Source organism: Mustela nivalis, assembly GCF_964662115.1.
Source record: "Mustela nivalis genome assembly, chromosome: 4".
Taxonomy (NCBI): domain Eukaryota; kingdom Metazoa; phylum Chordata; class Mammalia; order Carnivora; family Mustelidae; genus Mustela; species Mustela nivalis.
In genome coordinates, this window is record NC_139023.1 from 67,660,911 (window position 1) to 67,675,575 (window position 14,665).

Consider the following 14,665-nt stretch of genomic DNA (forward strand, 5'->3'; position numbering starts at 1 on the left):
CGGGCGCAGTCGGAAGCCCGGCGCGGACCGCGGGGTCGGCGGGGAGGCGGTACCCCCTCTCACCCGCGGCGCGGACCCGGCTCTCGCCAGCCGCCGGGGTCGGGCCGCCCGGGCAGGGATGGCGGCGGCGGCCGAGCCCCGGGCCCGTGCCTGGCTCGGCAGTAGCTCGCCGCGCCCGGGCAGCCCGGCCTCCAGCCCCGAGTTAGGCGGCAGAGGCCGCGCGCGCCCGGGACCTGGGCCGGGGCCAGGGTCGGGGTCTGGCCCGGAGCGGGCGGGCGCCAGGACCCCAGGCCCCGCCGCGTCTGGCCACAGCTTCCGGAAGGTGACGCTCACTAAGCCCACCTTCTGCCATCTCTGCTCCGACTTCATCTGGGGGTTGGCCGGCTTCCTCTGCGACGGTGAGCGCCCGCGATCCCACAGACCCCAGCCCGTGGCCCAGAATGGGCTCCTCTCCTCTGACTTCTGCATTCCCAGCAGTGGGCTCCTCAGGACAGAGCCGCTTAACCCCCGGGGCAGGAGTGTGATGGCCTCAGACCCTCTCTGGAGAGGCGATAAGCACTTGCTCTTCTAGGGGGTTGGGGGCACCAGGTGTCTTCCCCCAGGACTGTGGGCCTCAGGAAAAAACAGCTCCCTGAGCTCCTTCACTGGGCTTGGGATTCAGTGAGGGAAAAGTATGGTGGGCGTTGTGGAGCAGGTGCAGTGACTGGGGGATGAGTTCAGGGTCCCCTAAGCAGGTGGGACTCCTCACTTACTCTAGGCTCCTCACTCTCTGTAGCTGGGGCAGCAAGGAGGCATCACTGTGGTCAGGCAGGGCTGGTCCGGGCCGCTGGTAGGATCCTGTGCCCTAGTGCTGGGCCTTTTCTTGCCCTGCGTGCACACTGCTACCCACAAGGGCCAAGTGCGGCATGCCCCAACAGGGCTGGCACCTAGCTGCCAAGCTGGCTGCCTGGGCCAGGAGGCCCTCCCTCTGCTGGCTCATTGGACAGCGAGGGCACAAGCTTCCCAGGTCTGCTCTCGTAGTCCTGCTTCCTCTGGCAGAACAGGTGGGTAGGCCCTGAGGACCACAGCTGCCCAGGCATGTGGGGACCCTTTGCTCCACTCATGGAGACAGGTTTTTGACTCTGGGGTTTACAGAGAAGTCTTAACCAGGTCTGGATGGAGGAGGCTGGGTCTCTCAGGCGGGATGCCTTCTGCCCAAGAAAATGGCATGGTTGAGCTGACTCCCTAGGGCAGTTGGTCTGGCCAACTGGCATGGGGCAGGTCACCCCTAGATCCTCAGAAACACTGCAGTCTTATCTTGTCCCATGCCAACTGGCTCACCTGAGGGGGGAGCAGTGCTTGTGCAGGCTGAGTCAGCTTTAGGTCTGAGGTTGAACCCAGGACCCCTGCACAGGTGAGGGGTGGTGAAGGCAGGGCTCCAAGTCTAAGGCTAGACTCCAGGTCCTCCTCAGTGCTATGACCTCCTGCAGGTGGGGCTCTGGGTCTAAAGGGCGAAGCAGCTCATGGAAAGGGGCTGGGCTTGGGGGATGACGTGGAGGCCATCCCTGGGCAGCTGTGTGGACGTGCTCCCCACCTCTGGAGAAGGGGCTCATAATCTTGGCCAGCAGAGGGGCCTGACAAGCGTGTGGGAGGAAGAGCCTCCTTCCCTGCCAGGGAGTACCCAGGATGTGGGATGTGGGGTGATCAAGCACTATCTCCGTGGGCCAGAGGAGCTGGGCACCACCTGCCTGCAGCTGCTGCCTTCCGGGACAGAGCTAGTCTGGGTGCCTTGGAGGGGAAGCTAGCCAGAGTGCTCACCCTTCCTCTGTGCCTCCCCACTTACTCCATCTGACCCAGCCTGCTGTAGTTTTTTCAAAAGCAAGGCCTCAGGGCTGACCTTGCTAGCCTGTGGAGGACTAGTCGGTGTCTTCCTCCTAGGGACGGGTGGGTAGGGCTTCAGTGGGTAAGATGGGGCTGCCTCAAGGCCCCTTGCTCATACTTTTCACCAAGCGCCATGTTGGAGAGTGAGTCCTTTTGCTGCCTGCCCACTTCCCAGCCTCCAGCTGCCTTGTCCAACCCCTCCCACCCCAGGGGGAGCCAGCCCAGGTCCCCTGCCCCTCCCTAGGCCTCCTGCACCCCTCCCCCCAATCTTGTCTGACTTTGGCCCTCAGTGTGGCTGGACTCTCCAGGCCTCCCTTCTTAGTGGCCTGCACCCCAGGACAGGAGGCCCTCAGAAACACAGCCTATGTCGGAGTACTCACTGCCTTTAGAACCTCTGGGCTGTCTATCCCTCTGGGTGGGGACAGGTGCGGCCATCCCTGGGCTGGCCACCCCCTACCCTGCCAGCCTCGGGAGGTCCTGGACCATCACAGACTGGCTCTGGTTTCAACAGGCACACAGCACATGGGAAGGGTGGTCAGAGGGTCTTCAGAGTTGTGGGGGAGAGAGGGAAGGATGTTCTTCGTGCTGCTGGTCTTGGGGGAGATGTCCACTTACCTGCCTGCACCTCAGGGCCAACAGATAGGAGTGGGCCTCCTTGTGCAAGGGGCAGGGGCCACTCTCAAGACCCTGAGACACAGCAGCATCCCCACTCTGGGCTCTCTGGGGATGAGAGGTGGGGTGGCACAGTGAATCAGGGTGTCCATGGTGCTTCTGTGGGGGGATGCTGTGGTCATGTCCTCCCTCTGCCCCCACGATAGTGGGGATGGCGAGAGTCACTTTCCCCATCACTCACTGCTGGGTCAGAGTGGGGTGGGGGATGCAGGGATTCACCACACGCCGACTCCCCCTCAGCTCTGGCAGAGTGGGCCCACTGTGAGAGATGCACTGCCCCTGCAGAATGTGGGCAGCTGGCTGTGGCCCCTGGTGCTCCTGCTGGCCATGGCCTCCCTTCTGCATGCCAAAGCCTGGGGTCTCCTGATGCTTGGGTCGGACAGGGGCCAACTCATGCTGCTCTCATTCCGTAGTCTGCAACTTCATGTCCCACGAGAAGTGCCTGAAGCACGTGAAGACACCCTGTACGGGTGTGGCGCCCAGCCTGGTCCAAGTGCGTATGGTGGGATGGGGCGGGGGGTGGGGTGGGGTGGGGTGGGGCTTGGGGGAGTGAGCTCTCGTGGCAGGTGCTGGGCTGAGTCAGTCTGTCTGGGTGGATGGTGCAGGAGTGCTCCTCTGTGCTGCCTTGGGTCTCCAGAATGCTGACCATATCCCAAGTCCCTGTGTGTGAGCCCCTCCCAGGGCAGTAGCCAGGCCTCACCTCCTGCTGATTCTGATCCCTCCTCCTCTGGGGTCCCTGACACCCAGCACTCCTGCTCCTGCCTGTTGGTGGGCCTCTGCCCATGAGTGTTTCGTCCAGCTTGCCCCGGATGTATCACAGGGGCAGGGACGAGGCCTGGAGGAAGCAGCCAGCGCCCAGCTTCCTGGACCCGCACAGCTGAATCAGGCCCGGGGAAGAACCAGCAGGGGGCTCCCTGCAGGAGGGGCAGCCCAGCCTGGGGGAGGAGAGTGGGCAGTTCCAGCAGGGCCCCCAGGGGCACAGAGGGGCAGGGGAAGATTTGGGAGGCACTGCAGGGCTCTCTGGGCTGCAGAAGACGAGGCCTGCTGGCGCTGGCTGGGTGCTGTCCAGTGGGCCCCAGGCTGAGGGGGAGCTCTGCTCCGTGCAGGTCCCTGTGGCCCACTGCTTCGGCCCTCGGGGCTTCTACAAGCGCAAGTTCTGCGCCGTGTGCCGCAAGGCCCTGGAGGCCCCTGCGCTCCGCTGTGAAGGTACTGCCCAGCCCGCCTGGCTGCTCTGTGGTCTGCACCCTCACCAGGGTCCTGGTCTCTGCTGCCCAGGGGGCCCACACCCTGCTGTGGCCAGGCAGCCGGGCAGGACGCGGGGTGGTGCCCTGGGCGCCCATGACGGGGGATGTGTTTGTGGACTCTCAAGCTGCCCTCATGGGGAAGCAGGTGCAGGGGGCCAGAAGACAGGGAGCAATGGGTAGCCGGCTCCTGTCCCCTGAGGGGAGGGGCACCTGCTGTGCGCTCCAGGAAGAGTCCAGGAAGTGTGGCTGGGATGTGCAGGGAACTGGCCTTGGCAGTGCTGCCCAAGAGAAGGGGGCAAGGCTGTGGGGAGAGGCAAGAGGCCCTTAACCCTGCCCGCCCCCCAGTGTGTGAGCTGCACGTTCACCCCGACTGTGTGCCCTTCGCCTGCAGCGACTGCCGCCAGTGCCACTGGGATGGGCACCGGGACCACGTGAGTGCACAGGGTCAGAGGCCTGAGCTTGGGGGTGGGGTGGGGCGGGGAGGGGGAAGGGTGGTGTTGCTGGGGGCTGGCTGAGCCAGGATGGCCCCCTCCACAGGACGCGCATCACCACCACTGGCGGGAGGGGAACCTGCCCTCTGGTGCGCGCTGCGAGGTCTGCAGGAAGACATGTGGCTCCTCGGATGTGCTGGCAGGCGTGCGCTGCGAGTGGTGCGGCGTGCAGGTGGGGCTTTGCGCTTTGCTGGCTGGTTGGGGGGGATGCGCAGGTGGGGCTTTGTGGGGGAGGGGGTGCGGCATGCAGGTGGGGCTTTGCGGGGTGGGGGTGTCCTGAGGGGCGGAGTGGGATGGTGGAGTTCCTGGTGGGCAGGGCGGGGATGGGCAGTTCCTGGGGGTGGGGTGTCATAGTCCTGGGAGGTGGGGCAGAGTGGATATATTATCCCTTTGGAAAGTAGGTTGGAGGTCCCGAGAGCAGGTGTGGCGCGTCCTTCTGTGCTCACCCGTCTGCATCGCAGTGTGTTGGGGCTGGGGATGGTCCCCATTGTACAGAGTGAGGGATCCTTCTGGTCTGAGGGTAGCACCCGCCTGTGCGCCCCGCCCTGGCCTGGTCAGGGGCCATCAACCCAGCGTGGGCCCCTGCAGAGTGGCTGACAGCCGGCCCATGCTCCCATCTGCAGGCCCACTCAGTCTGCTCTGCGGCGCTTGCCCCAGAGTGCACGTTTGGGCGCTTGCGCACCATGGTCCTCCCGCCGGTGTGCGTGCGCCTGCTGTCCCGAAACTTCAGTAAGATGCACTGTTTCCGCATCTCTGAGAGCGCGGCCCCAGAGCAGGGTGAGTGAGGGGCTGTGCTGGGGCTGGGTGTCTGGGCTGGGGGTTGGCCTGGGTAGGAGGTCAGCTGTGCCCCTCCGGCAGGTGAGGGGGACGATGGTGCAGACGGAAGCGCCCCCGCTGGGCTGGGCAGAGAGGTGCTGGCCCCGGACTCCAGTGAGTGCCTCCTAGCCATTGTGGCCTGCAGCCTGGTCCCCTCATCCCTCACCCTATCCCCCGTCCTGTCCCCAGCCTGGACCCCACTCCGTGGACAGACATTTACTTCTCTCCGGCCCAGGCAAACAGACCCTGAAGATCTTTGATGGCAACGATGCTCTGCAGAGAAACCACTTTCGTGTTATCACTGTCCCCCGCCAGGCCAGGAGTCAGGAGATGCTTGTAAGAGGGAGCCCCTGCAGGGCGCCTTCTTGGGGAGCTTTGTGGCATCTGGCGTGGCCCTGGCTGGTGTCTACATCTGCCCCCCTCCGCCCCCCACTTCCCCCGCAGGAGGCAGCGCTTCGGGCTTACTATGTCACAGAGGACCCTTGCGATTTCGAGCTGCAGGCCCTCCCCCCATCTGTCCACACCATGGACATGGGGACCCGGGGCAGGACCCGGGCCGGAGGGAGTGCAGAGGAGGAGGGCAGCAGAGGCCCGGGATCCCGAGAGGCCGCCCCCGAGGCCTGGATCCTCCGTGCTCTGCCCCACACCCAGGAAGACCTGAAGATCTACCCTGCCTGGCTCAAGTGAGACCCAGGCCCCAGGCCCAGGGTCTGTTGGCGGGAGCTGGGGGGCGTGGGGGCATGTTACCCGAGCTCCTGAGATTTTTCCCTGCAGGGTGGGTGTGGCCTACGTGTCCATCCGTGTGACCCCACGGAGCACAGCCCGGACTGTGCTGCTGGAGGCTCTCCTGTTGCTCGGCCGTCAGGTGTGTATGCCACTGTGGTCCTGGCTGGCCTGGTGGATGACCTGGAGGAGCTGGAGCTCTAGGCCTGACGCTGTGACCTCTGCCCCTCACAGGCTGAGGGTCCGGAGAGCTTCCAGCTGGAGGAGGTGCTCATGGGCAGCAGGCAAGGTGAGCGGTAGCCTGTGATCGAGGGTCCCCGATCTGCCCCGGGGTGCCCTGAGGTCTTCGGGGCAGCTGCTTGCAGATGTGGGAGTGGCACCTGGTACCCACAGGCCTTGCCTGTCATTCTTGCAGTCCAGCGGACGGTGCTGGAGGATGAGGAGCCCTTGCTCACCCGGCTTCGTGACATCCGGCAGGTCATTTTGGTGTGAATGCTGGTCCCCACAGAGTCACCAGCCTTTGGCCATGGCTGCTGCCTCCCAGCGAGGGAGCCTGTCCCTAGGGCCCTACGTGCCAGTGCCAGCCTTCCTGGGCCTGGCGGGTCTGTCTGCTTGCTCATGTCACTGTTCTCTCGAAGGTGCCGTTTTGAGCCCCAGACCCCACTCCCTGGGGCTCCCTGAGGAAAGTTGAGGGGCTTGTCCCGAGGGAGGAAGCCTTTGTTTCCTTTTCTGTCTTGTCTCAGTGTGGTTCAGCCTGGGAAGTCTTTCTGGATGGAGGATGGAGGGACCGGGAATGGTGGTGCCCTCCCTGAGTGCTCTGCTCTGGGTCCTACCTCCCCACAGACATCCCTGCGACAGATGACCCAGACGCGGTTCTATGTGGCTGAGAGCAGAGCTGTGGCCCCCCGTGTCTCCCTGTATGTTGCTGGCCTGCCTTTCGGGCTGTCTGCCCAGGAGTATGGCAGCCTGCTGGATGAGGCTGTGGCCACCAAAGGTGTGACTGCCTGGGCTGACAGGGGAGCGGGGGAGGAGGGGACGGGTTCTGAGAGCAGACCGTGGGGGCTGGTTCTCCTCTCCTCCTCTCCCTCCACACAGTATCTGAGCCTTTGCCAGGCTGGTTCCCACTCGTTGGGTCTCTTTTCTCGCCTCCAGGGCCCACAGTGCTCACCTCCTCCAAGGGGCTTCTGAGACCCCAGAGGTCCAGCCTCTGCCTTTTGCTCTGAGCTGGGGAGGGACATGCTGGGGGAGCTGCCCCTCCTGGGTTGTGGGAACCACCTGCAAACAGGAGCAGCAGGGTTGGCCTCCAAGACTGGGCAGGGCCTGGGGACCTCGCACCTCCCCTGACCGCAGCCTATCTTCGCAGCTGGCCTGGTGTCCGTGAGCCACGTCTACTCCTCCCAAGGTGAGCCGCTGTTGTAGGGCATGGTCAGATTGGGCTCTGGAGTTAGGTGGAAAGGCCTGCCCTTCTTACTTTCGTATTCAGTGTTTCCATTTTGTTTAGGACCTGACCTTTGTCTGGGGGAACCCTGTGGGAGGGACCCATTTGTGGTTTTTTCCCTGGCTCCCTGGCTATCATGCTTTTGCTAAAATGTGATTGAGTTACCGAGGACTTTTCTCAAAAACCTGTTCTGCCCTTGGGTTTGCATCTTTCTTTTCTTGGGAGACTGCAAATCTGCCCAGAAGCAGGAGGCTATTCCCATGACCCCCAAATGCCTTCTGGGGGTCCCCAGCAGTTATCAGTATCCTCCATTCTTGTGGGGGTGTTCCTCCCAGGCCCTGGAGTGAGGGTGTGCTCTGCCACACTGCCCTCTTTTGTCCATCTCTGTGTCCTGTCTCTGAGCTTGGTGACCCTCAAAGGCTCCATGGGGCTGGTGATCCTGCATCACATGGCTGCCATTGGATGGCCAGACCCAGAGTCCCTTTTGGCAGCAGGATGAGGGAGGCCACAGTCTGAGCTCACAGTCCCCGTGCTGCAGGTGCCGTGGTGCTGGACGTGGCCTGCTTCGCGGAGGCCGAGCGGCTCTACATGCTGATCAAGGACACAGCTGTGCACGGCCGGCCACTCACCGCCCTGGTGCTCCCAGACGTGCTGGTAAGTGGGCGCCATCAGGGACACTGGTTTGTCTAACACACAGTTCACAGCCTGGGAGGAGTCTGAGATCTGGGGGCAACGGGCCTGTACCATGGCTGACGGGCGGAGGACTGCAAGCTGCAGTTCCCATCCTGCCATGGCTGCCTCCTAGGGGCTGTGTGTATGCACACATCCTGGGAGGCCCTTGCCTTTTCGAGGGTCACTGGGACCCCTGCTTGGGAGGCCTGGGCCACCTCTGACCCGGAGGTGGGGCTCCCTGACTTTGGACCACATCTGGAAGAGTGAAGTGGGATAAGCCCACGCCCGGGGTGGACACTATATGGGTTGGAGCAGGGTGAGGGGCTGGAGCCCCACGTCGTGCCCTACGCTCCATGCCTTTGCCAGCAGCCTCTGGTCCTCACCCCTGCTGGCCCCCAAGGATTCCCCTGAGGTGTTGGTGGCTGCTCCAGCCCTGACCCCGGAGCCCTGTCTGGGTGCAGCAGAATTAAGAGTAGGTGAGGTCACTGTTGGGGACTGGGGGGGGCGACTCCTGGGCCTGGCTGTCCCCTCCCACCTGAGCCAGGCGTCACCGTGCTGTCCTGATGAGGATGCGGCCCCTGCAGGTTGGGGTCCCTGATAGGCAGAGCCTGGTGGGCGGTGCCAACTTGTACTTTCTCCTGGTAGCACCCTGCTGTGGGGTGAGCAGGTGTGGGAGGACTGCAGGCAGCTCTGCCCCACGGGTCACACATCACCCTGAGTGTGTCCTTGGCTTTGAGGTATTGCTGAGTCGTGCCTGTTACCCAGCATCTCCCACCAATGGATGCTGGTGCCCCCCACCACCCTCACCATTGCTGGGACCTCAGCCCCCTACCTGCTATCTCTGGGCCCCATGTTTTGGGGGTTGTTTGTTCGGAGATGGACTTCTGCCCATGGGAGGCAGGGGCCCCTCCATGAGCCTGGCTGCTCCTGCTGGCTGTGCTGGGGGTGGGCAGAGGCCCGGAGAGCTGTAGGAGGGGCATGTGGACTCCCACGTGGGTGTCCAGCCTTGGCTGTGTGGATCAGGCAGTGGGCACGGTCTGGCCACAAGGGTCACGGTGGGTGGTGGTGGCCTGTATGCTCAGAGCTCCAGGCCGGCCAGCTTCATCTCCTCCTGGGGCACATGTGTGCCTTCCTTGGGTGGGGGACTAGCTGCAGGTGGGCTCAGGCTATGTGGGCTCAGGGTTGGAGCACTTGTCACTGCCCCTATGGGATGGCTTTGAGAACCTGCACTAACCCAGCACCCCCCCATCTGTCAGCACACGAAGTTGCCCCCAGACTCCTGCCCCCTCCTCGTGTTTGTGAACCCCAAGAGTGGAGGCCTCAAGGGCCGTGACCTGCTCTGTAGTTTCCGGAAGCTGCTGAACCCTCACCAGGTTTTTGAACTGACCAACGGGGGGCCTCTTCCTGGGTGAGTGTGGGGGTCCCCGCCACACTGCTCACAGCCTCACAAGCCTTTGGAGGGGTGCTTGCACATCGCTGTGGAGAGGCCTGAGGGAACGGAACCATCCAGGCTGTTCTGCGTTGGCTTGGGTGTTCCTGTTGGCCTGCGTGCACCAAGTGCTTCCTGTTTGCCTCTTGCCAGGTTCCACGTGTTCTCTCAGGTGCCCTGTTTCCGGGTGCTGGTGTGTGGTGGGGACGGCACTGTGGGCTGGGTGCTCGCCGCCCTGGAGGAGATGCGGCACCGTCTGGCGTGCCCGGAGCCTTCTGTGGCCATCCTGCCGCTGGGCACAGGTGGGGTTGGCCAGCAGACCAGGGGACAGGCCTGGGAGGGTGGGGAGAGGGGTGGGTATAGAGAGTCCGTCTTCTCTTGCCCCCATCCCAGGGAATGACCTCGGCCGGGTCCTCCGCTGGGGGGCGGGCTATAGTGGGGAGGACCCATTCTCCGTGCTGGTGTCGGTGGATGAGGCTGACGCGGTGCTCATGGACCGCTGGACCATTCTGCTGGACGCTCACGAGGCTGGTGCTGCAGAAGACAGCGTGGCGGACGTTGAGCCCCCCAAGGTACCAGGGTGGCACCTGTCGGGCCCCCCACAGGCAACTCTCTGCTTCTGCCCGGGGTTTCATGTGGATCCCAGCCACCACCTGGTGTAGGCACCAGGGCCGCCCCATTTACAGGGAAGCTGAGGCATCGTCAGCAGCGGCTTGCTGGGGACATCCCGGGCTGGCTGGCTCAGATAGTTGCCTCCCCCTGAGTGCACGTCAGTCACAGGATGGAAGCCGCTGTGACAATAGGGGAGGGTTGGGTTGGAGATGAGGAGGCTGGACCCAGCTTCAGGGAGGTGGGGAGCACGTGGTGAAAACTGACCAGGGTCATGGGAGAATGTGTCTTATCTCCAGATTGTGCAGATGAGTAACTACTGCGGGATAGGCATTGATGCAGAGCTGAGCCTGGACTTCCACCAGGCACGGGAAGAGGAGCCTGGCAAGTTCACAAGCAGGTGCCAGAACATCAAGGATAGGGGCTTGGGACTGCTCTAGATCACAGGGCTGCCCCCTGGTGACAGCATACTTCCTGGGAGTCACCAGCAGGACTTGGTGGATGGGGCTGGAACCTGGGGCTGTAGAGGGGGGTGTTATAGGTAGGGCAAGGGCTCCACCTTGACTCTAGGCATACACCTCCTCCGCAGGTTCCACAATAAAGGCGTGTATGTGCGGGTTGGGCTGCAGAAGATCAGCCACTCCCGTGGCTTACACAAGGAGATCCGGCTGCAAGTGGAGCAGCAGGAAGTGGAGTTGCCAAGCATTGAGGGTCTCATCTTCATCAACATCCCCAGGTGCCAATGGGTGGGGCTCCAAGGGGCTCCAAGGGCTCCTCTGGTGGGGCTTGAGGCCCTCATCCAGCCTGCCCACTCACCTGTGCGCCCCTCCCTTGGTGCAGCTGGGGCTCGGGGGCCGATCTGTGGGGCTCTGACAGTGACTCAAGGTTCGAGAAGCCACGCATGGATGACGGGCTGCTAGAGGTGGTGGGGGTGACAGGCGTCATGCATATGGTGAGTGTGGACAGCCGGGGTGGGCCCTGGCGTGGGACTGTGGCCCGCTGAGCCCCACCGGCCTTCTCTCCACTACCAGGGCCAGGTCCAGGGCGGGCTGCGCTCCGGCATCCGCATCGCCCAGGGCTCCTACTTCCGTGTCACCCTTCTGAAGGCCACGCCTGTGCAGGTGGATGGTGAGCCCTGGGTCCAGGCTCCTGGGCACATGATCATCTCGGCTGCGGGCCCCAAGGTACCACGTGCAGTGAGCTGGGAGGGCCCTGAGGGCTGGCTGGGCGGTGCACCGTTATTTCCCAGTGGCCCCCTGGGTACAGGGAGGGGAGGGGCCCACAGGCTGAAACCCACCCCCTTTCTGTAAAGTGGGCTGAGACCATGCCTACAGTATTTTCCAGCACTTTGACCTGACCTGTTGTGGGACAGGTCCACATGCTCAGGAAAACCAAGCAGAAGCCCAGGAAGGCGGGAACCCCCAAGGATGCCCGAGCAGACGGGGTGCCCATCCCTGAAGGGGACTCCAAGTAGAGGGACCCTGCAGCAGCTCGCCTGTCCAGCAGCAGCGGGTGCCAGCCAGTGGTGGATGGACTTGCCTATGGCTTTGACTGGGGGCATCTCCTCCTCACCCTATGCACGTGGAAGCTGCGTGGGGTAGCAGCTGTTTCCCCCTGGCCTCCGATCCAGTGACAGGCTGGGTGCAGGGCTTTGGCTGGCCAGTCGTCCCACCCATGGGGTCCAGGCTACCATCCTGGGTAGAAGGCATTTCTCATTTTGCGTCCCCCCACCATCTGTGAGCCCACCGAGCTGGGCAGCACCGAATCTTAGGCCATCCCCCCGGAAGCTCCTAACAGAGTGGGAATGCCCCAACCACCAGGGCCTGTGGCCTACCTTCCCACTGAGGGCTGGGTGGGGACACCTGCCACTTGTCTTGGGGAAGGTGCCTTCTCTCCCGGCTCTGCCACTGTGGAGGAGCTGCTTGAGCTGCACGTGGGGGGCGGAGGGCCCTAAGGCCAGGTGGGCTTGGCTGACATCCTGGAGATGCAGCAGGAGGGAAGCTAGGCCCTCATGGGCTGGGGCAGAGTATGCAGAAGGGACCAAAAGCAAACCGGCGGGGAGGCCCAGAGGAAGTTTACAAAGTGTGACATTGGGGAGGAGCCAGCTTTAATTACCTGTTTGTCAAAGATCAACATGCCTTTCCCAGTGCCCGTCCAGCTGACCAGGTGCCTGGGCCTCCCCTACCCTGGGTTCAGACATGCCCCAGGATCAGTCTGGGGAGGCTCCAGGGGCCCCAAAGAAAGGCCCAGGAATCCTGTTTCTCCACTCATCCTGGCTGTTTGCTGCCAGCGCCATGTGACCGAGCTCTGCCCCACCAGCCCCATGTCCCCTGAGCTTCTGCCAAATCCACACAAATGCACTGTAGTGGCCATTTGTGGTGGGACATCCCTATCACGTGCCTCCAGCACACACACGTGTGTCTGCCTTGACGTCCCTGGTGGCATCACTTGTGTCCGCTTTGCAGGCCTTGGCTCTCGTTCTGGTCTGTAGTTGTCTGTCCTTTGTATTTAAGTGCGTCTGTGCGCCCAGAGGGGTGGTGTGGGCTTGCACCCAGGCCCTTGTGTACCTTGTCACTATCTGAATGTAAGCATAATTTATATCCAGGACAATACAGTGTGGCCATTGCTGTGCTGCTGCCATGTCCTTTGTGCCTGGGGACCCACGCCCCACTCAGGGCTGGCACCATGGGCTCCAAGCAAGAGCGCAAGCACCCTGGTGGTTTAGCTTCACAAAGAGCGAGAATGTGGGCCTAGGACAGAGACTGGGATACAAGCTCCTGTCGCACTGTCTGCAGAAGCAGAAACCTACCAAAGGCTCTAGAGAAGAAGGTTGAAGATACAAACCAAAAGCAGGCTGAGTGCAGGTGGGGGCAGCCAGGCCCCAGGAGCTAGCAGGCAGCAGGGAGGAGCGGGGCATGTGCGTCCTCCTCAGCCTGGGTTGCTGGCTGGGCGAGGCCCCGCATGGCACACAGAAGGGCCAGACCCAGGCGGACGAGGAGGCGCAGCAGCAGGAAGGCGAAGGGCACGGCGATCTGCATGAGGTGGAAGATGGCCGTGCTGAACCGGCTGAGGAAGCAGGTGGACGCGAAGGCCAGCAAGCTGGCACAGGGGTACAGCGCAAGCTTGGCAAACATGAACGCGTGCTCCCGGCCCCCGAAACGGGCCGAGGGCTGCAGCGTCTCCCCCTCGTGCAGCAGGGCTGTGGTCCAGATGGCGAACTGGAAGATGCTGGCAAGGAAGATGATGGCGCAGCTGACGCGCACGCTCTCCAGCTCGTCGTGTGGCTGTCGCGCGAAGGCCGAGGTCTGCTGGTAGGCCAGTGGGAGGCCGCCCACGAAGGCCAGTGACAGCGTGTTGAGCAGCCCCATGGGCTGTGTGGCCTTGCGGATGTGCAGGAAGAGCGAGTGGTGGGCAAACCAGAGCAGGCCCACCGTGGCAAAGGAACCGAAGTAGGCCAGGAAGTGTGGCCCGTACACGCTCAGTGCTGCCACCAGGCTCCCGTGGAACTTCTCCTTCACGTCCCTGGGGTCCGGCACGTTGTCCTCGCTGAGGGCGGCCAACACACAGCATTGGTCCTGGCCCCGCCATGGGCGGTCAGGTTGGGGCTGCGGCTCCCAGCCCGAGCCCACAGCCCCCCAGCCTCCACGGGGCTCCCACGGAGCCCTGTCCACACCCCGGCACCTGCTGGGCTGCTTGGGTGGTGGTTCCCCTGATCTGGGGGTGGGGGCAGCCTCTGTGGTTCTCAGATCACTGGGCTGAGCGCAGCTGGAAGGAGCAATTCTAAGGCACATCTCAGATTCTCCCCCTTGTGGGTAGCCCCAACTGTGCAGCCCCAAGAGCCCGTCCTATTCCCAGGCTGGGGGGGAAGCACCCGGAGATGCCTCTACACTCACAATGGGGGGCTGCACATGTGTCTGGGGGGTGGAGCTGCAGGAGTCTGAAGGTGGGGGCTATGGCTCAGGGGCAAGAGGGGGGCCTGTTCTCCTTTGCTCATTGCAGCTGCTCACCAGGGAACTGGGGCTGGCTGGGTCCCACCCGTGGAAGCAAAGCCACACCATCCTGCAACCTTGGGTCAAGGCTCAGATGTTGACACCAATGAGCACTTGGACCCCAATTTTAAAAATTCACAAATTACAGTAGGAAAAAGCTATCAAGAGAATTAGGAGAACTAATACTTTAGGCCTTCAGATATAAAATGTAAAATCAAGATGGTGTAACCTGTCCAACAAAATAAGAATGTTTTGAGATAGGACCAAAGGAACAAGAGGCTCTAAAAAAGAATGGAAAATAAGAAAAAAAAAAGCAGATGAAACACTTAAAAATGCATTAACTAAAATGAGAACTTTGACAGAGGGAAACGGTAGATTAGATGGGGCAAAAGAGCACCCAGAGAAGGCAAAACGGAGCAGGAGGGAGGACGCAGGAGAGGGGAGGTGGGAAGCCCTGGAAAGGGGAGCCCTGGGGGAGGGGGTTAGGGGAGACAGGGATTGGGGGAGCTGGCAGGGGAATGAGGAGTTGGGGGGAGACTTGCGTGGGGAATGGGGAGAAGAGGGGAGGATTGGTCTGGGGCAAGGCCTAAAGGAGAAGGAAAGCACAGGTTGGGGAGGCCCAACCACACCCATGGACCCAGCCTGGGGAAGGGAGAAGCGACAGGAGGAGTCCTGTGTGCCCCCTGCCCCTAGCACAGCAGAGCCTGAGCTCTCCAGAGCTC

At 62.7% G+C, this 14,665-nt stretch overlaps 2 protein-coding genes across 14 annotated transcripts in view; one reads left to right on the forward strand and one right to left on the reverse strand.

The window, feature by feature from the left end:
• Positions 1–12,587, forward strand: DGKQ (diacylglycerol kinase theta). Of its 4 annotated transcripts, none has more exons than XM_082727198.1 (23): positions 2–398; positions 2,946–3,025; positions 3,639–3,738; positions 4,122–4,207; positions 4,314–4,439; positions 4,891–5,044; positions 5,126–5,197; positions 5,319–5,419; positions 5,528–5,766; positions 5,858–5,948; positions 6,041–6,095; positions 6,222–6,283; positions 6,650–6,800; positions 7,170–7,208; positions 7,783–7,898; positions 9,173–9,324; positions 9,499–9,647; positions 9,739–9,917; positions 10,254–10,354; positions 10,544–10,690; positions 10,795–10,906; positions 10,986–11,138; positions 11,327–12,587. In XM_082727198.1, the coding sequence occupies exons 1-23, from the start codon at positions 119–121 to the stop codon at positions 11,426–11,428; spliced, it is 2,847 nt and encodes a 948-aa protein (XP_082583324.1). In that variant the 5' UTR covers positions 2–118; the 3' UTR covers positions 11,429–12,587. The 4 variants fall into 4 exon arrangements, with proteins under 4 accessions (XP_082583325.1, XP_082583324.1, XP_082583326.1 ...); XM_082727201.1 differs by having other exon boundaries at positions 253–398; positions 4,168–4,207; XM_082727200.1 differs by lacking the exon at positions 3,639–3,738 and having other exon boundaries at positions 194–398.
• TMEM175 (transmembrane protein 175) overlaps positions 12,040–14,665 on the reverse strand; it is a 24,263-nt gene continuing 21,637 nt past the window's right edge. For 8 of the 10 annotated variants that reach the window (XM_082727202.1, XM_082727209.1, XM_082727205.1 and 5 more), the window contains one exon: positions 12,040–13,500. In XM_082727202.1, coding sequence (XP_082583328.1) covers positions 12,843–13,500 — 658 coding nt within the window. In that variant the 3' untranslated portion in view covers positions 12,040–12,842. Of the gene's footprint in view, positions 13,530–14,665 lie in introns of all 10 variants that reach the window. The other 2 variants (XM_082727208.1, XM_082727207.1) reach the window with 1 other exon arrangement.